The following is a 24356-nucleotide window of genomic DNA, read 5'->3' as shown; positions in this document are numbered from 1 at the left end:
TTTAAATCAAATAAAAGGGGTTAGGACCCCTTTTACTCAATTAGACATAGGAATCAATAAAAGTAATAAGGGAGAAGGGGCAAATACCACCAAAAATTGCTATTAAGTGCTCCTCAGAGGCAGCTAGGTGGCACAGTAAATACAGCAGTGGGCCTGGACTCGGGAAGATCCAAGTTCAAATTTGGCTTCAGACAATTACTAGCTGTGTGGCCCTGGGCAAGTCACTTAACCTTTGTACACCTCAGTTTACTCATCTGTAAAATAGGGATGATAATAATAGCACTTACATGCCAGGTTGTCATGAGGACAAAAGGAGGTAGTATTTGTCAAGTGCTTTGCAAACTTTAAACTGGCTATACTGATTCATAGCTCTACCAACAATGCGGGAGCGTCTGTCTCCCCACAACTCCTCCAACACTGACTATTTGCCTGCGAAATGCTTAAATTGTTTGAATGCATTCCAGAATCTCCTATGGCTCAGGGATTCAATAGACGTGAGAATGCTTGCTAAAGGCATGTTAAGATTTTAAAATTTGACTTTTATTTACTGTGTGTTGGAGCAAACTTTTTCAGAAAGAGGGAAGAATCTTTCAAAAATATCATAGAAGTCAAAGAGAAATTGGTGACAGTGTGTCACCAGGCTTCTTCCTGGTACCCTCAGGCGGAGGCATGTTTTAATTAGTAAAGTCCCAATCATTCAAACCTCACCTAGGACTTGAGTAGCTGTGTAGGCCTTCAACTCCAAAATGCGGATGTCAATAATTACTACATTACCTCCCTTATGACTTTGCACACATCAGAGTGTTACTTAAATGTGAGATAGTGTTATTAAACAAAGATTTACTCTACATATTCATCTCCAAGGGTATGCTTATAAAGAAATTGCTGGTTTAATCATAGCTGTAAAATTCCTATTATGCTGTGATTTAGATATGTTGTGATGTCAAGGTCTTCTGGCTCTGAGCAAAGACCAAAGACCATAATTTTTCAGCTTTATTTAAAAAAAAAAATTTCCAGAAGGAAGACATAGATCTTTAACCTGGACCTCCAAAGGGTCTGTAGACAGACATAAGACACTTGGAAACTTTGTTATTGTGATAACTGTATTTCCATATAATTGGTTTCCTTTGCAATCCTGGGTGCTTCATTTTATGCATTTAAAATAGTATTCTGATTTTTTGTGGTTGTTTTTTCTATTTACATTGTTGTAATCATTTCTTGTTTTCTTGGCTCTGCTTCCTTCTCTCTGCATCAGTTCATGTAGACCTTTCCATGGTTCTCTTTGTCTCATTCATCATTTCTTACGGTAGAATAATATACTATTACATTAATATACCATAATTTGTTCATCCATTCTCTGTCTGACAGGCATATGCTCTGTTTCCAATTCTTTGCTATCACAAAAAAGTGCTGCTATAAATATTTTGGTGTAGATAGGGATTTTCTTCTTATCAGTGGCCTTCTAGGGGTATAAGCCTAGTAATGGAATTTCTGGGTGAAAGGGTATGGACATTTTAGTTATTTTATTGACATAATTGCAAATTGCTTTCCAAAATGATTGTACTCATTATGTGTGTGTGTGTGTGTGTGTGTGTGTGTGTGTGTGCGCACACGCGCCTCTCTTCCCACAATCCCTCCAACATGGACTATTTTATTGCAAAGTCATAAGAAATGAGCATGGCTCCAAAGAAAAGATATGAGAAAACATCCCCATTCCACCCCTTTGCAGAGATACGAGATCCACAAGTGTTATGCATTGTACATATTTTCAGACTTTTTCTGATGTACTGAATAGTTGCACTGATTTTTTCTTCTTTCTTTTTTTGCTTTTAAAAAATACAAATTGTTATAAAAATACAAATTTATTACAAATTTGCTTTTAAAAATACAAATTGTGATAGTTCTTTGAGAGAAGGAGAAGGAGGGGTATTGGGGGAAACTATGCTATTGTAAAAAAAAAGATCTCAATAAAAACTTATTTTTAAAACATAGTGTTCTAAGAAGGGGTCCATTGGCTTCATCAGACTCTCCAAGTGTTCCATGACACACAAACACATAAAAAGGTTAAGGACTCCTCTAACACAGAAGTCAGATCAACTACAAAAAGGAGGGTTGTCAAGGCATAGCTTCATTTGTACTTTGGACTCTGTGCTTATTTCTTTCACTTAAGAATTTTAAACTGGGTCTATAGTAATGTAAGGGGAAGCTGCTGGGTTTCCCCTCCCTCTCTGTCCCCAATTAGGGCTTTAGCTGTAGATTTTTCCTGAGAACAGTGCCCATTACGTGGTAGGCACTAATAAATGCTTGTTTATGCATTGATTGACTGATTGAAAGTATTGGATTTCCAGAACTCCCACACAATCTCCCTTCCAACTGTAGGGATCACTTAGTATGCATGACCAAGAACAATTATGTAATTTCTAGCTTTGAAAGTGTTATCTAACTGACCTCTAGATGCTTCCTCCCTGACCTCCCGGCAGTGGCTGAATATGAGAGTCTGTTTACCTCCTTTCATTGGATCAGGAGTAGGGTGCTCCCTTAATTTTCCTGCTATGGAAGATTAAAACTGGATACTGGTTTCATTCTCTTTCCTTGTCTCCTCAGCACTGACTAAGGTGCCTGGCAAAGAATAGGTACTTAAAAATGGTGGTTGATTGATTCATAATTTAGTTGGCTGTTATCTTCCTGCCATTGCCTTGTGACTCATGATAAGAAGCTTTAAAAATAACCACCTTGTCTAGCCTGTTCCTGGTTTATGCCTGCCTGCTAACTAGTTCTTGTTATTTCCGAGTGGTTAGTTAGGTCCAGGATACCTGCCTTCTTGATTCCATCTCATTTCCTCAACCCACTGATATATCTCTCTTCAGGATGAAATGCTTTAGTGAGTCAGAATCAAAGACCTTGAAGGGACCTTCAAGATCATCTGGCCTAGCCTGTACCTACACTTCCCTAAAAAGTGGTCATAGAGCTATGGTTTGAAAGCCTTAGTAAAGAGGAGCCCACAGCTTCCTCAGGCAGCCCACTATACTTGTCATAACTCTGATAGGACAATTTTTCTTTAAATGGAGTCGAAATCTGCCCCTCTACAACTGCCATGCCTTGGTTCTAATTCTGCCTTTGAGGGCTAGGCAGAATGAATTGAACCCCTCTTTCATATTTATGGCCTGAAAGGACCATTGAGGACCCAGAATCCAAACCCTTTATTTTACAAAAGGAGGAAATAAAGGTCTAGAGGTATCAAATGGCTTGTCCAAAGGTCACATAAATACCAACTGGCAGAGCCAGGATATGAAACTGGGTCATGATTATAAAACACACTTTCCATTGGGCCATATTGCATCAAACTTGACCTTACTCTGCTATAAGAAATGAGGAGCAAATGGACTTCATAATAACCTGGAAAGACATATGAACTGATGCTGAGTGAGGGGAACAGATACCAGGAGAACATTATACACAATTACAGACACATTGTATCTGTGATGACTAACCTTGATAGATGTGGCTCCTCTCACAATGCAAGGTTCAAAGACAACTCCAAAAGACTCATGATGGAAAAAGATATCCACATCCAGAGAAAGAATTATGAAGTCTGAATGCAGACTGAAGCAAACTATTTGCTTTCTCTCTCTCTCTCTCTCTCTCTCTCTCTCTCTTTTTTCCTTTGGTTTTGTTTCTTTTTTCTCATGGTTCATTCCATTAGTTATAACTCTTCTTTACAACTAACTTGACTATTGTGAAAATAAGTTAAATGTGAAGGTATATGTAGAACCTATATCGGATTACATACCATCTTGGGGGGAAGAGGGGAGGAGAGGGAGAGGAAGAGGGAGAGGGAGAGGGAGAAAATTTGGAACTCAAAAACTTGTGGAACTGAGTATTGTAAACTAAAAATAAAAAATAAATTAAAAAAAAAACTTGACCTCACTCAAGTGTGGATACAGGAGACAAGGCACAGTCATTGCACTTTGAACCTTTCAGTGCTTTTAGATGCCACTGAATTCCCTGAAAGTGGTAGATCAATGGCAGAATGGAATTCCTTATGTGTTTGTAGCTTTTTTTTTTAACCTTATGCTTCAAATGGCTCATTAAATAATAATAATAATAATGACATCATTTTATAGCACTTTAAGGTTTGCAAAGCTCTTTACATATAGTATTACATTCGATCCTCGGAACAATCCTGTGAGGTAAAGACTATTATTATCCTCATCTTACAGATAGGGAAACTGAGGACCAGAGAGGCTAGTATCTGAGGCAAGATTTGAACTCAGATCTTCTTGACTCCTAGTGCTATGTTCTATCTACTGTTGCAATGTGCATTTTTAGGAACTTCAGAGGAACCATAGCAACTGGGGAGAATAGTCATTTGTTATTTTATTACACCACAAGTATTTTTTGGCAGTGGGTGGGGGTTAATTCAGCCTTAGTGGTCCCCAGGCACAGTGGTTCTACCTTCAAGGGTTCAATACATGAGATTCTCTGCTTCCTTATGTTGATTTGCCAAGTGAAACCAAACCAAGAGCTCAGTTTTAATTAGAGAGTGGAGCTTCCTGCCTTCTATATTCCCTTTGTGTATATTAAAATGAAGATTTTGCTGTACAAACTCTGTGTATGAAGTATGCAACCTATTTATAGGTCCCTTTGATTTTACCCCAGGGGGAGGAGGTGGTGCTGTCTCGACATAGAAAAAAAGCAAATAAAAAACACACATGGGGATGTTTTGTAGATGTTAATTTTATACCATTTATGAGCTCCAGATAATGACGGCACTTCCTATTTCTCATTTCCAAAGGGCTGTTAGACTGTTTCTGCATTCACTTTCCCTACCACAGAAAGAGTCTAAAGTTAATGATGCAAAACAAAAGTAGAAAGGTTAACATTTTTGCTTCTGTACTGGGAACAGCATCTGAAGAAGGACATTGGCAAACTGAAATATATTTCAGCAACTGGGACAGGGAGTGGTCTAGAGACCATGTCACATGAAGTGTGGTTGAAAAAAGTTGGGGATGTTTAGTTCTTTTCTATAATCAGGACCTTTTGGCAGTTGGTCATCCTTTTCCCATTCCTTAATGCATTTACTTCCCAAGGATCTGTCATTAGTCCTCTTTTTTTCTTCACCTCTACTCCTCTTCTTAGTGATCTCATTCGTTCCCATCAATTTAATTACCTTCTTTAAAGCGAAGATTCCCAAACCTATATATTCAGACCCATAATCTATCTCAAGCTCTAGTCTTCATCTTCAAATTTCTGCTAAACATTTCTGCTTGTCTTTCAGACTCAACATTTCTAATACTGACCTCATGTTTATCTCTTCTAAGCCTTCCTTTTCTCCAACTTCTTAATTCTTGCTGATGACAATGCCCTCCTACTAACTGCCTGAATTTGAAATCTCACAGGTTTCTCACTCTTCTTTTCCCCCCATTCCCTCACATCCACTGAGTTGATTGGCTACCTCCCATGCCTAGAAAGCCTTCCCTCCTCATCTTCACTTGTTGCTGTCTCTTTCATGAAGCCTTTCCATGACCTTTCCTAATCACATCAGTTATACCTGATCTTTCTCAACTTAAATTCCCTTTAGTTTTGCTCCTTTCATTGCTCAATTTTAACTGCTCCATGAAATTTTAAGCACCTGTCTTCCATTTGTGCATTCCCTGCTCCTAGCACAATACTTTAAGCAAAGTAGGAATTTAATAAATATTTGTTGTTTGCTGTTGGTTGTTAAATCCTTGGCCTCCTTCACTTTCATAATTTCCAGTGTCATTCTCTTAAACAAAATAGGTGTTAAATAGGATGAACCAGATTTTGTGCTAACCAGATCATTCTGGGAAAAGTAAAATTAGTGTTTGGAGTAGTACAATATTCCACTTGAGAAACTAACATTGATTTTTGAAGTATGCTAGGAGTAATAAAATAGTCATATGTAAGGGTTTATGCCTCCTACTTAACTGATGGGCATGTGGGGGAGCACGGAATGATAATACATAAAATAGGGGGAAAAGGTTGTTTTTTTTTAAAAAATAATAACTCCAATAAAAAAATCAACATTGGTATGGAAATCAGACTATTCATCACTACTGATAAGAAACTCAGGCACTCAAAGTGGGGAACAGTTAAAAAGGCTGAAATTGTTAAAATCGAATTTGCGCCTATTTGCTGCCTAGCAATCATGCCCCTAATGGCTCTTCTACCTTGTGGTAAGTCCCATGTAGACTCCTTACACTCACATGGCACAAGAAAGGAGCAAAGTGCAATAGACAGAGCATGAGATTTGGAATCAGAGGACCCGAGTTTGAATTTCAGCCTTGCCACTTGTTATCTATTGGTGAGTCACTAAATCTCTCTGGGTCCCAGTTCCCTTATCATTAAAATGAGATAGACAAGATTCCTTTTAATTCTAGATCTATGATCCTATGAAGGGTGGTCTAATAAAAAGTTTGCTAAATGTAATGGAGCTACGCCCTCAAACCCAGGAGCTCTGATATTCCCCAGACTAAAGTAAATTTGAATTAGGCCAGGTTTGGGAAATTAGGGGATTTAGGAATTCCTTAATTGGGAATTAGGCCATTTTGGGGAGAAATCTAGAGCATACTGAAAGGTCAGTATCAGGATTCATTAGAACATTTGGAGATGCTTTAATAGAGCCCCTCAAAATCTGAACCCAACCAGAGCCACAGAGGATTGCCAAGCTTAGTCCCTAGAGGCCCCAGAATTGAAGTGGTTTTTTTGATGGTGGAAGGGTCTATGTCTCCCTTCTGTACCTTTGCACTGGCTGACCCCCCCCTCCAATTCCTGAAATGCATTCCTTTCATCACCTTCAGCTCTTGGAATCACCAAGATGAATTAAATGTCTTCCTATTCAAGAGTGGCATGGGTAATAGATAAGAGTGAAACAAAATGAGAGAGTTGTTGTTTTTTCTCATGGAGAATTTTTATTAATAAGGTAAGAAGATGGAATCTTGACCATTCTACTGTTAGGTTAGGCACCAATGCCTAAAGGACGGCCAGAGGGTTTTGCTCATTCATTCAACAAGCATTGATCAAATTTCCTTTAAGACTCAGTTCAAATGTACCTTCCATATAAGGCCTTCCTGACCCCTTTCTCCTCTCCAATGTAACCTCTGAATAAACGTGCTGAATAAACCTATATATTTGCATGTTTTCTCGTCCATAAGAATATAAGCTCCTAGAGGGCAGGGCATTTCATTTTCTTATTTCTATACCCAGCACCTAACCCATTGTCTGATATATAAAAAATAATTCTTGTTGATTTATTGACTAAGGAGTTATCCAGGCAGGGGAGACTGAAGGATTATAAATAATAAGCTAAGAGAGGACAGGAGAGACAATGAAAAAGTGAAAACAGACAGTTTTCTGGTATCTATTTTTAAAGAAGCTACTGGAAATGAAAGGATTTTGAATGAAATGAACTCCTCTTAAAAAAGGTCAAGTCTGGTCAGAAAATCATAGTGGCCAGCACTTAAGATGACAGGCACTTGCGCCTAGATGAAGGAAGGATGAAACAGAGCATATATTTTCCCAAACAAAAAGAAGAGGAAAATGATTTACCAAGCATTTATAAGAAAATGACAAGATACCAGGAGTAATCCACAAACCTGGTTAAGAAGGTTCATGTCAGATCAATTGAATGTCTCACTAATTGACTGACATGGCTAAGAGATAAGAGTGAAGAAAATGAATGAGAGCTTTTGATTCTGTCTCATGGGACATTTTTATCAATAGAATAAGAGGAAATCTTGACTTTCCTACTCTTAGGTTAGACAGAAATGTACAAAGGATGGGGATAATTTTCATTTATTCATTCAATAAGCATTTATTAAGCTCCTACTCTGGTCTAGGCTGCAGGGGTGGGGAACCTGTGGCTTTCTAGGTCCTCAGGTGTAGCCTTTTGACGCAGTCCAAGTTTTACAGAACAAATCCTTTTATTAAAGGGATTTGTTCTGTGAAGTTTGGATTGAAGGGCCACACTGGAGGACCTAGAGGACCATATATGACCTTGAGGTTGCAGGTTCCCCACCCCCAGTCTAGGCGCTGGGATGTAAAGACACACATGAAACAATTCTTGACTTTTGACTTGTGGGAAACATATTTAGGAAGCTTCTATTTGGGCTTGCTCCCAGATCAGCCAATATTTAATATTCTTATCAATTACTGATTTCTTAAAATGTTACCAAGGATGGCCAGGCATTTGAGGTATGGGGCAGGAATCCAGCAGGTTACCAACAACTGTGAAGAGGGCCCTATTATTTCTCCCTCTAGTTAATCCTGTTAAAAACAACTTGCATGGACTTCAGGACTAGTTTTTCTAAGGATGGCTTTTTAACTACTGCAAATATGAATGTTTTGCCAAGAGGGAGGGAGAAGAGAGCCAGGTGAGACCTTTCCAGGGCAGGGCAGTGCAGCTCTGCATAGTGGAGTACTGGAATGACTGCCTTGTGTTCTCCTGTATTGGGGGGCCCTCAGGATAGCATTACTAGATGAGTAATAAAACCCATGGCTTTGGACCTTCTTAAACAAGTGCATAATATATGCACCAATACAAAAAATAGTGAAGGTAAACTTGAGATAAAAGTATCTTTGGTTAGATCTACTTGGGAGAATATCAACTTTACACTGATAATTATTTCAATACTGAGGGTCTGGCAGGTTGCACACTGGTGGCATCCAATTCTCACAGATGGAATTGAATAAGTAAATTCAGATTATACTAAATCAGTCACTCAATCAATCATCAACCATTTATGAAATGCTTACTATGTGCCAGGTACTGTGTTAGCCTCTGGGAATATAAGTATGAAGAATGAAATAATTTATATTTACAATGAGCTTACATTCTAACGGAGGAGATAAGTACATATAAAATATATACAGCATGAATGGAAAGTTAATAAATGTAAGGTATACAAAATAGCCTAAAACAAGGTAGTTTTAGGTGGCACAGTGTATAGAGTTCTGGGCCTGGAGTCAGGAAGATCTAAGTTCCAATCCAGTCTCAGACACTTACAAGCTGTGTGTCCCTGGGCAAATTACTTAATCCCGTTTGCCTCAGTTTCCTCATCTGTAAAATGAGCTGGAGAAAGAAATGGCAAATCACTCCATTATCTCCATCAAGAAAACCCCAAATGAGGTCACGAAGATTCGGACATAGCTGAAATGACTGAACAATAATGACCACACAGCATTTGGGGTAGGATAAGGAAACTATTCATGTTGATAATTTTGCCTGAGCTGCAACGTCAAGGAAGAGTGACTCTAAGAGGTAGAAATAAGGATGGAATGCATGCCAGGCATGGGGAGTAGAGAGCAATGAGAGACGGAGTGGCATGTGTGAGGAACAGAGAGAAAGCCAGTTCAGCTGGATTACAGACTGTAGGAAGGTGGTAATGTCCAACGAGGCCAGAAGTACAGGTCGTATAGGTCTTTGAATACTAAATAGAGGACTTTTTATTTTATCCTCAAAGCAAAAGGAAAGCACTGAGTTGGTTGGATAGGGCAGAGATGCGGTCAGATCATGCTTAAGGAAGATTACTTTGGCAGTCCTGTGTACAATGGACTGGAGACTTGAAGCAGAAAGAACAATTACAAGGCAATTACAATAATCTAGGGAGTAATGAGGACCTGAATCAAGGTGGGAGCTGTGTGAGTAAAGAGAAGGGATTATGTGCATGATGTTGTGAAGGTAGAAAAGGCAAGAGTGGGCAACTGACTAGATCTGTAGTGTAACAGAGAGCCAGGGATTAAGGATATCGCTGGGACATTGTTAATGGGAAGTGGTGCTTTGGAAAGAAATAGGCACTACCTATTGGAAGACATGAGGTTTAGCAGAAAGATAGGGGAAAGTTCAGTTTTAGACATGATGAGGGTGGTCAGTAGCGTCAAATTTACCTTAGGCTAGACTAAGTTTTGAAAAGCAAAAAACCATAATATAGAAACATATAATTTTGAATGTCTTCTAGAAATATATGCAAAATTTCCTATAATTTTATTATGAGTATATACTTATGGGGAAATTATGTATTTGATATATTAAAATTGGAATATTTATAAATATATTCAATGTATAATTGAATTAAATAATTTTAAATAGATAAAATTTTAATCTTTAAAATTAATATATTTATTCCAATTTAATTCAAACTTTAAATATTTTGAATATGTTCAATTGAACTGAATTTATTCAAATATACTTTATACATGTTAATATACTTATAGAGGAAAAAATTTAATTAAGTTAAGAAAATAAGCTCTTTTAAGAGAGAAAATTTATATTAATTACAAGGAAACAGATGCTACTCATAAATGGATCTTATTCATTCATTAGAAAGGGGCACAGAAGCGCTCTACCATTAGTTCATGTTAATACTCAAAAGTAATAAATTACTTTTCTTCAGGATACTTTATTACTCAGACTTTTCCATAATTTAGACCTCATTTATCCTGTAACCCAGCAGATGGAGCACTGAATTTGGAGCCAGAGGACGTGGATTCAAATCCCAGTTTTCTTCCTATCTCTGCATGACCTTGAGTAAGTCCCCTAACCTCTCTCTCTAGTTTTCTCACCTCAGAACTGAGGGGAATGGATTAGATGATCTCTAAGGTTCTTTCCAACTTAAAATCTATGAACTTGTGATCTATCACATTGCTAAAAAAAGGTCAAATTTGTGAGCTTATGGAACAATTGACTTAGAGCTAGAAGGGGCCTCAGAGATACTGAATCTAACCATATTTTGCACATGAGGAAAGTGAGAGCCTGAGAAGTGAATCAATTTCAATAACTTGGCTATATGACTCTGCCTTCACCCCCATTTCTAAATGTGAACATTTTAACATTTCTCCAGACTGAGACTTTGAGTCAGGCTGAAAAAATGTTTGCTTGGAAAAAATTACCAGTAAATTAAGAAAAGCCCAAATAAGAGGATGTAATATAAATAAATAGAAACGTATTTTATATATTATATAATTTACGTTCCATTAATATAAATTATATAATACAAATTTTTATAAAGTAAATTTAAGTGATATAAAATTTATATTAAATAAATTTGTATGAAATAAAATTACATAAAATTTATATTATATAATTCTAAATGTGACTATGTCATGAGACAGGCTAGAGGATTATTCCTTTAAAATCATCAGGGAATCACAGTGCTTAGAGGTTCTTACCTAATATGAAAAAAGCATTAATTAGGTGACAAATTGTATTGAGAACAGAGGCGAAAGTTTTCTAAATTAGTAGACAGCTAGCCACTTCATAGTTACCTCTTTCACAAATAAATTTTCTGCTTTGTGTTCGGCATCTTCTGGCACAGTCGAATACAGTGTTTGGATATCCCAAGAAATTGTGGCTGTCTAAAACAGAAAAAGAAAGATATTAAGGTAACTGACACAAAACAAGAAAGATCTACCTTCTTCCTAATACGAAATGGGTTGAATATAAGCATAATAACATTAAAGAATTAAAGGGGTCTAGAGTGTTGGAGTTGGAGTCAAGAAGACCTTAGTTCAAATTTGACCTCAGACACTTTCTAGTTGTATCACCCTGGGCAAATCATTTAAACCCTACCAGTCTCATTTCTCTCATCTATAAACTGGGATTAATAAAAGCAGCTACCTGCCAGGATTAATGTGAGGATAGAATAGGATATTTGTAAAGTGATTTTCAAACCTGAAAATGATATACCGTTATTATTATGATGATTATTGTTATTATTACTAATAAAATAAATTATAAATGTATTAAATTAGGATATAAACATTTAATTTATACAAGCTACATGAGTTTATAATAGGCATATGATATATAATAGAGTATGCAAATTATATTCATTTATAGTTAATAAATATTTAATTTTAAATATTTAATTTAATAAATATTTAATTTAAAATAGAAATTATAAATATAAAATAGTTAGAATTATTTATACAATTATGCATAAAATTATTATGTCTTATAAGTATAATTAATGTGTCTTCTTCTTCTTCTTCTTCACTTCCCTCCATAAATTTGCCAGGTGTCCACCCAACATGCTAGGAGCCTTTCTTCCTTGAATTGTCTTGATATCTTTGGCATATCGAGAAAGATAATAAGCTCAAATTTGGGTAGTAATGAGGCAGGTGGGTTGTTCACTAGTGAAATCTCAGTTTTGTTACATCACTAGCCCATATCTTTTTTCTTGATCACACCCCATGCTCTGATGAAATCTGTTTAACCTTACTATTTATGACAGGTTTTTCTAACATAACCCGAGTTTCCAGTTTGGAGCATTTTGCATGCAAGTCTCTTAATTGGAGGGCTGACACAATCTCATGTGACTACATGAAGAACAGAGTTGGTATGAGAACTTTGGAAATGAGACATTTTTCATTCCTTCTTTGAGACTCATGTGGTTCCAGAATCTCTTCAGAGCAGAAGCAAAGAGAAAGACTCTACTGCAGACATGTAGGCGGAGGTGGCTCTTCAACATGTCCTTGATTTCTAGCTTGCTTCCCTAGAAATTTTGGAGAGTTTCCCCTTGGGTGAGATAGCGGCCCCTCTCTTGGTTGAATGTGATCTCATCTCACTCCTACCTATCATTTTGCATTTTCTGGTACATTCTAATATGTATAACTTTTCTGATTTTTCTATTTTCTTGGATAAATTGGTGTACTCATTGGTCACTATTTGCAATGATCTTTTGTATAACTAGCATTTGGTAGGAAGGAGTCAAACTGGTGAGTTAAGTTAATGGCTATCCTCCCTCCCCTTTAAGTGATAGCAGCCAGGGATATCAACCAGATAAATCTAATTCTAGTCTGGTACCTCTTTCTCAGAGTGGTACAGAGCAGGCAGTCATAATTATGGACCATTCTCTTGCTCCTCTACAGCCAGGAATTATAGTCTCCCTTGCAGAGGGGTGAGTAAGAATCCCGAGATAGCTATCAATGTCTCCCCTTGAGCGGTCTGTCTAAACATTCAGTACATCCCATGTGGATACGTATCTTACACAGGCAGCATATTCCTTACACTAGAATTCATTCTGAGAGAGGGATACAATTGACTACAGTCTGTGTGACCTTGGGCTAAGTCACTTTCTTGTTTGTAAAATGAGGGGGCTGAACTTGATGAGCTCTAAGATCACTTGAAGCTCTAAATCCAGACTCCTATGATTCCTAATGAGTAGTGCAAATATAATTTCACTGGCCTGAGTCTGTTTCCCAATTTTTAAAATATGGATCCTTTTTAAAATGAAAAAAAATAATACTTCATGGACTCCTTTTTGAAAGTAGCTAAACACTGGAGAAGGAGATGGAGACAAGAGATTTGGAGATAGAAATGGTACTGCATTATTCCTTTTATGGAGTCTGACACTTAATCCCCACCTCTTGTCACTATTCCTCCTCATAATTCTTTGGAAATAAGTGTGTCATGGGGGAAGGAGGATAATGGCAGGGCCTATAAGTTGTTAGTGACATAGAAAGAAAAAATGGAGAAACTGCTTTAGAAGCAAAGTTATATAAATATTGATTGGTGGAAAAATGAGTAGCAAGGACATCATGGTGCCATTTGGACTGAAACTGCCTTACAAACTGAATAGAACTCCAGGGGACCTAGTGATCAGGGACCAATACTTAAAATTTCAGAGGTCAAGGAGAAATCATAGGCCACTCATCAGTCAGATTTGAATATGTGTGAATGCTTCTTGACATCCTCTTCCCACTCAAAGCACAATGGAGCATAAAATCAAAAAGAGAGGGTACTTTTCTTCCTTCAGGAAGGATGTATAACAAATACATGGTGAGAAAACACAGGGCGGAAAATTTTGCTTTTTTTTGTCAGATAATTCTGTTTAATGTTTTGATGGGGGAGGAGCTTAAATAATGTCTAATAGTGATTGTTGGATTCAATGAAAGTTTCTATTATCTAGGCTTTGTCTCCTTGCCAAGACAGATAATAGCTGGGTTATGTGTGGATGTGTGTATGCACACCTACATGCACATGTATATCTACATGTGTGTATGTGTATATGCATGTGTATATGCACGTGCATGTACATACACATGTATATGTATTGTATATAATATATTATATAGACACATATACATTATATACATACATGTATCCATTATACACACATGTGTACATACATATACATACAACATAATATATACATATATTATGCACACACATACATACACACATACATATACATAAATATACATATACATAATTATACATATACATACACACACACACACTCTTGCTTTCCGGTATGTTAGAAAAATTTCATAATCTTAAGATGCATGGAGCCTGTATTCTTTGCTAATAAAAGATGGGGAGGTAGAGAGATAAGTACAGATAAAACTTCAGATAGCCAAAAAACTCAGGTTTTAGATAGTTGAAGGCTTATTCATTTAAGCAGCAATTTAAAAAAAATAAGCAGAAATGTTCCTAAAATATACCATACATTGGGTAGAAATGTTCCTAAAATATATCATATATTGGGTAGAAATGTTCCTAAAATATATCATATATTTCCTAAATAGAGTGAATAATCTTTTTGATGACCTCCTAATAAATATCAGTTATAATCTAAATTATAACATAGTGATAGTTTTGATTTTGCTAATATAATATTTTTGTCATTGTCACGCTATCAGCTGTTGCTTTTCACTGTCCCTCAGGGTGCCACCAATAACATCCCCTGTCTCTCTTCTAATTTGCTACCTCTTAACTATTATGGTCTTGGGAAGTAGATAAGCAAGAGTGCTAAAACTGTATGCAAAATAGGAATAAATAGACGCTGTGAATCTGGGGGAACTTTCCTCAAAAGAAAAATGCATGAGTTTAGGTGCATGGACTTGATGAGATCTCTTTGGGCTCTTAAGAAGCTTTTTGTAGGGGTCTATCTCTTAGATAGATACATTTGCCAGGTATCTGATTTCAGGCCAGGTGATATGTTACTGTAGTTCAAAATTCAGTTTTCTATTTAGCAATAATCTGGATTTATGGCTTTTCAAAGAACACACCTACAGAAAATAAAGCATCATAGAGGGGAGTGTACCAATGAAAAAACCCTGTTTCCCTTGCTTCAAAACCCTTCCCTCTTTCTCCCACTATGATTCTTGTAGAAGCCTCTGGCTCCTGAGGACATGAACCTGTCAGTAAGTTGCATGCAAAGATTATTCCTATTCAAAAGGCATCTCTTAAATTTGGGAGCTGAAGACCACATCCTCCTTTCTATGGAGCTGCCTTCTTAGATGTGCACTGGCTATGTCTGTTTCAGAATGATTAGTACTTATCAAATATGGTTCAGTTCCTACAGACTAAATAGCCACAGAACACAGGCACACCCACACATCTGTGTGATGAAGGCCATTCTTTTACTGTACACATGCAATTACTGGGCATTTAATATCTTGCCCAGAACACAAAGGAACCTAAAATAAAGGAATGAGCAACACAAAAGCTTATATCTTTTTGTGTAGGTAGGGATAGCAACGTTTGCCTCAGCTCAAAGGAAGTCATAATTTCAGGAATCAGGGTAACATTTTCACAGTTTTTAAGACTTTTTAAATACCCCTCAGAAATCAAGGCAGGAAAAGGTTAAACCAGCGAAGACATTTGTTAACGGTATTAATAAGATTGCAAAGAATTGCTTTTCTGAGAACTGGATGCTTTCTGACCACTAGAAAGTGCCTTGGCCACAACAGACTTCCTGTTCTGTGCTATAAACCCTTTGGTTGATAATTAAAATGGCTCAGTGGATATAAAACAGGTCATGGGCTACACTGAAAACTTAAGCCTGGCTCCTTTTTTGGTGATGGAGTTTAAGAAGGGGAGAGGGAGAGGGAGGGAGGGAGAGAGACAGAGAGAGAGAGAGAGAGAGAGAGAGAGAGAGAGAGAGAGAGAGAGAGAGAGAGAGAGAGAGAGACAGGGAGAGACAGAGACAGAGAGATAGAGAGAGATAGTCAGAGACAGAGACACACAGAGAGAAAGACAGTGAGAGAGAGAGAGAGAGAGAGAGTCAGAGACAGAGAGAGAGACAGTCAAAGACAGAGAAACAGAGACAGAGAGATGCAGAGAGACAGAGACAGAGGCAGACAAAGAGAGAGTCAGAAAGACAAAGACAGAGAGAGAGAAAGTCAGGGACAGACAGAGACAGAAAGAATCAGGTTTCATTCAGGTAAATGTAGACTGTTTGAATATACTTTTGAAATTGATTGCAATCCAGACTTTTGCTGGTTCTATCTTGTGAATTTATGGTCCTCTCTTCTTGCCCTCATGTTTGTTCTGAGGGTCTTTGTCACATACAGCATAAATCTTCTGGTCGAGGTGATTAGGTAAGATGTCATTCAAACATGTGAGGGCTGTTTCTCAGTCCACCAAAGGACCATCATTGCCCATGAGGAAAAGCCACTTGTTCCCCTCCCCTTATATTTCCCCTCCTCCACACCAGGGCTGAGAAGGCTTCCTCTGAAGCTACAATCTACATTTGTTCAAAGAGTGGAAGCAAATGATGGTGTTTAAAGCTTTTAGGTCTTGCTGGAGAAGCCAAAGAACCTGGAATCAGGAAACTATTTAGGCTCAGATCATGGCCTCAATTCTGATCTAAACTTCCTTCCTACAAGCACTCCCAATTCAGAGGGGCTGATATTTCCTGTTAACAAATCCACTTAGATGGTCATTTCTAGATTTGGAGTCCAGAAAACCCGAGTTTGGAGCCCACACCTCCCTTTGTAACCCTACACAAGCCATTTACCTTCTTCTCACCTCTGTTTCCTCCCCTATAAAATAGGGCTAAAAATAGCACCTACCCACACAATGTCATCAGATAACTTATGCAAAGAATGTTGCGAGTCTGAAAATTCTATGTAAACATTAGGCATCATTATCATTATTATTTTATTATGATTTGAGAAACAGTATGACAGAGTGGAAAGATCATTGGTCTTGAAGCCAGAAGATCTGAATTCAAGTGTTGACTTCAGAACTGCCTAGCTGTGTGATGGTCAAGTCATTTAATTTCCCTAAGACTCAACTTCCTCATCTGCAAAATGGTGGGGGTGGGGGGGAGGAAGGGGAGAGGAGAGAGAGAGAGGAGAGAAAGGAAGTATTTTGCAGTTATATAAGTGTCACTGTTATTTAAGTGATAGTACTTTGGAATAACTTATTGAACACAGAAATGACATGGAAGAAGAAACAAGGGGCTAATTAAATGAGTTAAAGACAGATAATTTGACCAAGAAATATTCTTCCACTTCTGCTAGGATCCTATCAACAATGTGCCCTTGTGTCCCCCTCAGAGGACTGAGTGTTGGGAACCTTAAATGATGTCTCAGCTCTGTTACCGACCAGCTGTATTAGCCCCTTGTCAAGTCACCTAATCAGTATAAAATGCTTCTCATCTCCTCATAGAGATATGAAGATAATGGAGATTATCATTATCATCATCATCAAAAAAGTCTGGGGCTCTTTGGGAGAAAAGTGGTAGGTTAAGTCAAGGAAATGCTAATAAATTGGCATTAATGCTTGGAGTTTGAGAAGTCTGACCATGCCATATGACAAAGGTCAATCAGAAGGCTTTCATAATGGGAAGTTTCCTGATCTCATGGGAGGAGAGCCTTCAAGACACCAGGCTGTTGCAATGTTGTAGCATGCTCCCTGGGTTGGTGCATAAACACCTTCCTACAGGCTTGCTCATTTTCACATCTATGATTTTATTCTTTTTTATTCCTCCTATGAGGAATGTGCTCTTTCCTTTCCCCCAGATGTCTAAATCCTGCCTCCTTTCCACTCTTCAAGTTTGCCTTAAGTTTCATCTCTACCCCAACTATTTCAGACCACATGGAACTCTGAATTCTCTCAACTTTTATCAGGCTTTCTCCATTGTGATAACCTATTATTTAATTGGGAATGCTAGGTGGTACAGTGGGTAGGGTTCCAGGCCTGAAGTCAAGAAGACCCCATCTTCCTGAGTTCAAATCCAGCCTCAGACACTTACTAGCTTTGTGACCCTGGGCAAGTCATCTAACCCTGTTTGTATCTGTCTCCTCATCTGTAAAATGAGCTGGAGACAAAAATGGCAAACCACTCTAGTATTTTTGCCAAGAAAACCCCAAATGGGGTCATAAAGATTTGGAAACCACTGAACAACAATGATCATTTGATTTTATAATTTCTTTTAGAGATGGAAGGGACCTAAAGATAATTTAGTTTAACCACATCATTTTATTTATTGCCTTGTTCCTTAATTATTTTGTGTGTATATAAACATATAGACATATATAGAGATATATGTATGTGTGTGTACACATACATACATATACACATACACATACACACACACACATATATATATATATATATATATATATATATATATATATATATATACACATAGGATTATACTCAATGTTTATTTTGTATCTTCACAGCATGCAGCAGTATTAGGTACGTAGGAGATATTCAATAAACACTTGAGACTATAAGCTCCCTGGAGGTAAGGATTGCTTAATCGATCATCTTTTGGTTCCATATGTCTAGTACACTGCTTGACCCTTAGTAAGCACTTAATATTTTGCTGAATTGTTAAAACAGATACTTTGGAGTGGTCCATAAACAATATAATCTTCATTAGGTTCTTTTACTTCAATTGAGTACTAATTTTCAACTGGCTATATAGATGAATTAAAGAAAAAAAAAGTTAATGCCTTCTTCCAAATTGCCCAGCTTGTTCCTCTAGCTCTTCCACTTTCTAGTTATTTCATTGTAGACAAATCACTCACCAGCCTCACTGGGTATCAGTTTGCTCAACTGTAAAATGAGAGGATTAGATTCCATGATCTGTGAGGTCCCTTACAGACCACTGGGTATCTTACTCTAACCATGTTCTAGTGGACACAGCCTATAATAGAAAACAGCCTAAGCATAGTCAATATCTTCTAACTGGTCACTTGGCATAATGCTCTCTTCAAGAAATTAACTCGATCAAGATGACTATCTTTGCAAAATATTTTAAGTGGTGCTAACATCTATGAGCTAAGTAAACCTTAAAAGCTTGTTTTACAGCTGCAGAAGTAGAAACATCAGAAAGAAATTCAACTCTATAATAATATGCAGTGAATCAATAGGAAAAGCAGAAGGTGGGGGTGGAACCCCAAGAACATTTCGCTCCACTGGTTAAAAAATGAAGTCATTCTCCTTCCTCCTATAGAATGACTCAGGACTCTCAGTTCTAGAATTCCCCTTTGCTGTTTACTTTTAGCAATCACAATTTGTCACTATTATTTTATCATCAGTAATTCAATTAGTCTCAATATCAAACCAAATAAAATTAGAGTTATACCAAACAGTAGAATCCTAAATATTTGTAAGTACAGAAAATGCTTCGTTATAGATTACCAGAAGTCCACAAATCATCCAGTCCTTGGGCAGAACAGTATGAGTTTTCATATTTGAAGAGGACATTATTGATGCTGTCCAGGGCGAACTGATCTACGAGCAGTAGTTTTTCTATAGTCCATACCTTCATTAAATCTCTAGCAATAGCTAAAATCTACAAATCTGGTAAACGTGGCATCTTTACTTTTCAAAGGCATTCATTGCCTTCCTGATCCCTAGTTCACCGTTCATTGTATTTATGACCCCAGCCCACAGCACAAGTACCTGGCATATAGTTGGTGATTAATAGGTATTTACTACTTGCATAATAGACTGAAGATGATAAGATGGATGCAAGGGCAGGTTCTGGAGGATAAATATGAAAGCACAGCATTGCCCTATAAGAATGATGTCAGGAATGGTAACACTCAGCATTGCCTGAGAATGGTAAGGAAAGTTAAGGACAACAAAAAGTTGTTTGTTTGCTTTTAAAGTATGTTGGAAAAAAGAGGAAGACAAAGAAAGATGCGCCTGCAGTTTGGCATCAATAGGATGATGATAACTGATAATGAAGTGGGGAAAGGAATAAGCATTTATTAAGCACCTAATATGTGCCAAGCACTGTGTTAAGCTTTTTACAAATATTATCTCATTTGGTCCTCAAAAGGTAGGTAGGTGCTATTATGAGACTGATTTCACAGCTGAGGAAACTGAGGCAGGGAGTGGTTAAGTGACTTGCCTGGGGTTACATAGCTAGTAAGTATCTGAGCTCAAATTTGAACTCAGATCTTCCTGACTCCCCACTCAACGCTCTATCCCCTGTACCAACTGGGTGAACCTACTCAAATTTTGTTCTCCTTTTGCTTTTTTGTTTTTTTTTTTTTTGGCAAGAAAGATAATCTTTGGATTAGAAACAAAACAAAAATGGCTAATGGAGAGTTGAAATCCCCAAGTAAGTAGAGTGACAGCAAGAGAACATCTAGCTTCCCTTTAAGACACAGAGCCAGCTGAACCACATCCAGGGGATGAAAAGATCTAGCAATGTGATTGCTGAGTCTCTGTTAGTGATAGTTAAAAGATTACAGGGGCTGGAAGAGATGCTAGAGAAAGGAAATTTGTTGAGTTTTCAAAAAAGGTAAGAATTGGGTCTGCAGCTATCAGGGAGTTTGATTTTGATTCTTGGCAAAATTCTAAAATGTATCATCAAAGGCATGATTATTGAGCATCTCAAAAGGAATTGGCAATTTTAAAGATTCCGCATGGCTTTGAGAAGAACAGGATGAAACAGTCTAACTCTGGTCCTCTTTTGATGGTTACTAGCCTATTGAAAGAAATTACCTGGGTTTCATCAGAGTTTGAGAGTCTCCATGCTGTTCTTATGGATGAGATGGAAAGATGTAGACTAGATGACAATAGTGACATGGGTTAATCAAGGTGTAATCAGAAGCAAACACTTTTGAGAACGCACTTTTGAGGAGAGAATAGAATAAATGGGGGCAGGATAGGATGGAGGGAAATATAGTTAGTCTTTCACAACATGACTATTACGGAAGTGTTTCACATGACTACACATGTATAACCTATGTCAAATTGCTTGCCTTCTCAATGAAGGTGGGTGGGGAGGGAGCAAGGGAGAGAATTTGGAATGCAAAGTTTTAAAAAACGAATATTAAAAATTGTTTTTACATACAACTCGGAAATAAGGCAATGGGGTATAGAGATCTATTTTACCCTGCAGGAAAATAGAAAGAGAAAGGGATAAGAGAATTGGGGGGGGTGATATAAAGGAAGGCAGATTCAGGGAAGGGGTAATCAGAATGCAATGCCATGGAGTGGAGGGAGGGGAGAGATAGGGAGACTATTTGGACCTCAAAATTTTGTGAAAGTGAATGTTGAAAACTAAATAAATAAAAAATTGAAATGTGAAAAAGAAAACAACTTTGAAAAGAAAGGCAAGAAAGCAAACTGAAAAGTGTGTTTATTGTTTTTTTCCACTGTTCTTTATGACTAAATCCTACTGGGAGAGTTTTTGCATGACAATTTCAGTCAAGTGCTCTCAGAATCATAATGGAAATAGAGCTTAGACTATACTATGTCAGAGTAGAATAATATTTTCTGTGTGATAGAGTACAAATGAAGTGAACAAGATTCTGACCTAGGTCACTTATCTTTCCTAAAGGAAACTATCAATTGACTAAGGATGGTCATGCTTATTTCATACCCCTAATTCTACTTACTCCCTTTTGGTTCAGTCTGTTGGGTATCAGTTCAATCAACTACCATTTACTGAGTCATCACTCTATAAAAATTCCTGTGTTTGGTGCTAAGGGAGATGCAGATTTTAAAGGCATTGATAATGAACATCCAGAGGAAACAATGAGTATAAAGTGAGAGCATGGACCTGTCCTCATGGACCTTACAAACTAATTGAGGGATAGACAAAATACAACATCAGAATCACAGAGTCCTAGGACTGGAAGGAACCACTCAGGCCATCTAGTCCAATAGCACCTGAATAAGAATTCTCTATTCAGTATTAATGAATGAAAACACATTTATCTAGCATCTACTATTATTAGGCACAGAAAAATACGGTCAGTAAGTGATTGTTCAGACTCTGCTTAATGGACATCAGGGTGAGAGGAAACTCTGTTACCTCCCCTAGTAGCCCATTCCTCTTGTTTATGGTTCCACTCTTTAGGAAGTTTTTCTTTATGTAAGGGTGAAGTCAAAACCACTCTCACATTGAAACCAAGCCTAAAATTTGCCTTTCTTCAACATCTACCCATTTTTTTCAGTCTTGCCTTCTGGAATTGAGCAGAACAAGTCTGTCCTTAAAGTACACAGCTTTCCAACAGTTATCCAAACTAAGACCATGATGACTGCCATGTGACAACCCTTCAACATGGCTAAACCATAATACAAAATACTACATGCCAAAAATGGAAGTTTCTTCATTAATTCATCAAGGCTTTCAGCAATGGAGGAGAGCAGAGTCATATCATCTTTCACTCTTTAACAAAGTCACAACTGAGGATGGCACATAAGCTGGTAGTGAAATACACTTGTGATTCACTCACTCTGCCCTTAGGAGACTATTGATCAATCGATAAATATTAAGTGTCTACTATGTGGAAGGCTCAATACTAAGTGTTGGGGATGCAAAAAGAGGCAAAAACCCCATTTGCTGCCCTCAAGGAGCTTATCATCTAGTAGGGGAGACCACATATAAACAAATACATATATGTATATATATATGTATATATAAATGTATATATATACGTACACACACACACACACACACACACAGAGAGAAGGTTATATGCAGGATAAATAGGAAATAATTAACAGAGGGAAGGCACTGGAATTAAGTGGGGTTAGGACAGCCTTCCTGTGAAGACCAAATTTTACTTGGGATTTAAAGGAAGGTAAGGAAGACTAAAATCATCCAAGGAACAAAGATTGTCCCTAAAACAGCAATTTAAGATAATGTTAACATCATTCTCTTGATGTACTCATTCAGGATTGCAGGAGTAGATACATTTAGACTGTTCATATACACAGCACAAAGTCTGATTCTTAAAGCAATCCAATCATTTTACTCTCTTTGTCCACATTAGTTTATAAAAATAACTTAAATCAACATTGTGCTTTTGCAATCAGTCCTCCGGCATCATTACTCTGCTTCTGAGTCCCATGTTCCTTAGTATAATTCCATTTACTTTGTAAGCTCTAACGACATATTGATTTAATAAATGAATCAATGAGTTAAGGCCTGCTCCATGGTGTTGCTGTCCAGTAACTGAAAGTGTAGTCATTATGGTAATTATAGAATCAGGCAGTTCTCCAACTTATAGGTTGGAGACTAGATTCACAGAAACATTCATGGGGGGCAGTGAACTGGCAGTTTCTGTCATAGGGGATTAAAGCAGGCCCATGTATGGCTATCTAGCTATTGCCTTCCACAGGATATCCCAGATGTTTCAGACCACCATCTTGGAAAGGAATTATGCTCTTTCATGATGTACCAGATAGGTGGCTTATTAGATGGAGAACTGGGCCTGGAGTCAGGAAAACCTGGGTTCAAATTTGGCCTCAGATGCTCACCAGCTGTGTGACTTTGGGCAAGTCGGCCTCTGTTTGCCTCAGTTTCAAAGGGGGTAATAATAGAACCTACCCCTCAAGGTTCTATTGAGGATCAAATGAGATAATATTTGTAAAATGCTTAACGCAGTGCCTAGCATATTGGGTGCTACATAAACACATGCTATTATTATCATTATTATTATTAATTATTAGTTTTTACTTCTTTACTCAGTTCTTGCAAGATGCACATGTAACAACAGGGGCTGACAGTCAGGCCAAGCAGATTCCTGTCAGCTAATCAATTAGCATTTATTATGTGCCTACTATGTGCCAGGCAGTCAGACAGGACTAGATGATTGCAAAGAGAGGTCAAGGAATGGCTTCCCCTCAGACCACAAATTCATTCTATTCATAGGAAGCCAGGAGAGATAATAAATATGAAAACTTCTTACAAAGCAAAACTTTGCACTTAATAAATACTCAAAGCCATCTTTTTGTTTTCAGTTGATCAATAATCTGACTTAAGATTTGACCTATACTATGGCACACGGTTTTTTTTAAATGATAGATATTCGATAATAATTAGATGTTAATTCAAAATTATAGAATTAGAGAGCAATGAGGGTCATACTAATAGTTTATTTAACCCTTCAAATTCATGTTAACCCTTAATTCATTTGTTAAACCCTATAATTTATTTGTTTAACCCTTCAATTGCAAAACACTTTATATGTGTTGTCTCCTTTGAGCTTTACAACAACCCCATGAGGGAGGTGCCATTATTATCCCATTTTATAGGTGGGAAAATGGAGACTTGAGAAAGGTTTATTGACTTGCTCACAGTCAAACTGCTAGTTAAGTGTCTGAGGCAGGATTTGAATTCAGA

General features: G+C 37.4%; 1 protein-coding gene across 3 annotated transcripts in view; it reads right to left on the bottom strand.

Moving 5' to 3' along the window:
• The window catches only part of DOCK10 (dedicator of cytokinesis 10), a gene marked incomplete at its 3' end in the record, with an annotated part of 192013 nt that overhangs the window by 142074 nt on the left and 25583 nt on the right, over positions 1-24356 (bottom strand). For all 3 annotated transcript variants that reach the window (XM_036755279.1, XM_036755281.1, XM_036755280.1), the window contains 1 exon segment: positions 11284-11373. In XM_036755279.1, the coding sequence (XP_036611174.1) occupies positions 11284-11373 (90 nt within the window).

Source organism: Trichosurus vulpecula, chromosome 4 (assembly GCF_011100635.1).
Source record: "Trichosurus vulpecula isolate mTriVul1 chromosome 4, mTriVul1.pri, whole genome shotgun sequence".
Lineage (NCBI taxonomy): Eukaryota > Metazoa > Chordata > Mammalia > Diprotodontia > Phalangeridae > Trichosurus > Trichosurus vulpecula.
The sequence above is the reverse complement of the archived record's forward strand: the minus strand, read 5'-3'. Positions and strand labels throughout refer to the sequence as shown.